This window comes from Fulmarus glacialis, unplaced genomic scaffold (genome assembly GCF_000690835.1).
Source record: "Fulmarus glacialis isolate BGI_N327 unplaced genomic scaffold, ASM69083v1 scaffold20742, whole genome shotgun sequence".
Classification (NCBI taxonomy): domain Eukaryota; kingdom Metazoa; phylum Chordata; class Aves; order Procellariiformes; family Procellariidae; genus Fulmarus; species Fulmarus glacialis.
The window spans coordinates 1-1,130 of NW_009196148.1; the positions used below are offsets into that span (position 1 = coordinate 1).

At 59.6% G+C, this 1,130-nt stretch overlaps 1 protein-coding gene across 1 annotated transcript in view; it reads left to right on the top strand.

The window, feature by feature from the left end:
- Positions 1–5: 5 nt before the first annotated feature.
- LOC104072608 (alpha-1-acid glycoprotein 1-like) overlaps positions 6–1,130 on the top strand; it is a gene marked incomplete at both ends in the record, with an annotated part of 1,759 nt that continues 634 nt past the window's right edge. Inside the window, 3 exons of the mRNA XM_009572124.1 lie at positions 6–62; positions 709–851; positions 1,076–1,112. Of these exons, the coding sequence (XP_009570419.1) occupies positions 6–62; positions 709–851; positions 1,076–1,112 (237 nt within the window). The remainder of the gene's footprint in view (positions 63–708; positions 852–1,075; positions 1,113–1,130) is intronic.

The window sequence follows — 1,130 nt, forward strand, 5'->3', positions numbered from 1 at the left end:
CCGAGCCCCCGACCTGCGCCCCGCTCGTCCCGGTCACCTTTGACAATGCCACCATCCCTGGGGTAAGCCCTGCCCTCAGCCGGGACGCCCGTCCTCGCCTTTCCTATCAGCATCGCGAGCAGTTACGGGGCCGGGGAGAGGTTATGAACCCAATCGGCAGCTTGGCTCTTCTCTCACTGCCTGTCCATGCTTATTTTCCTAAAAAAATCAAGACTGCTGCACAGCAGCGTGGGGACGGGGTGAAGCCTTGCAGCTCTGCACCCGTAAACTCATGAGCAGGCGCTTTTGGGGGGGCTTCTGATTCCATCTCCCCGTGCAAACCAGGCTGGGCAGCACCGTCCCCAGTGCTTCGCCGCTCTCTAAGTCCTTCACGTGACGGGGACTTGGGTCACGAGTCTCCATCTGCAAAACCCTTCACTGCATAAACAGTATTTAGTCCCTTGGGGATGTTTAATGGGAGGAAAGCAATGAAAGCCGGGCACAGAGCAGGAGGCACACGACCGCAGAAACAAACCGGCCATCCCGGGAGCTGGAGCATCGCCTTAGCGGGGAGGGGATAAAACCAAGAGCTCCTCACCCAATCCTGCCCAGGGCGGTCACCTACTGGGCTGCTCGTGGCAGGGCACAGCGTCTGCTTTTACTCACGTGGTGCCCACAGGTGAACCCGGCACAGACCCTCACCCTTCCCCACTCCCCTCCTCTCCGCAGCTCCTGGGACAGTGGATCTACATCATCGGCGCCTCCAAGTACCCGCCTCACCTGGCAGAGCTGAGGGAGGTGAAATACGCGGCTTTTTCCCTCTCTCCCGGCAGCCACGAGGACGAGCTCAACGTCACTGAAATCTCAAGACTGTAAGGACAGGGATTCGCCCCCTCACCCGGCTCCCCCATCCCCAGGGACATTTCCACCCGCTGGTACCATCCTCTGGGCTGAGACACCCCCACAAATTTGGGGCTGGAGAGCAGCCCATGCCAAATTTATTTAAGCTCTGCAGTCCGGCTCAAGGTCTGAATCCCTCGGGTTTGGTTGGGGGGTTTGGGGGGTATTTGCCCCATCTGACCTCTCTGCCCCACAGGAACGAGACGTGCATGGTGAGGACCACCAAGATCCAGGTCTTCCAGCACAACTCC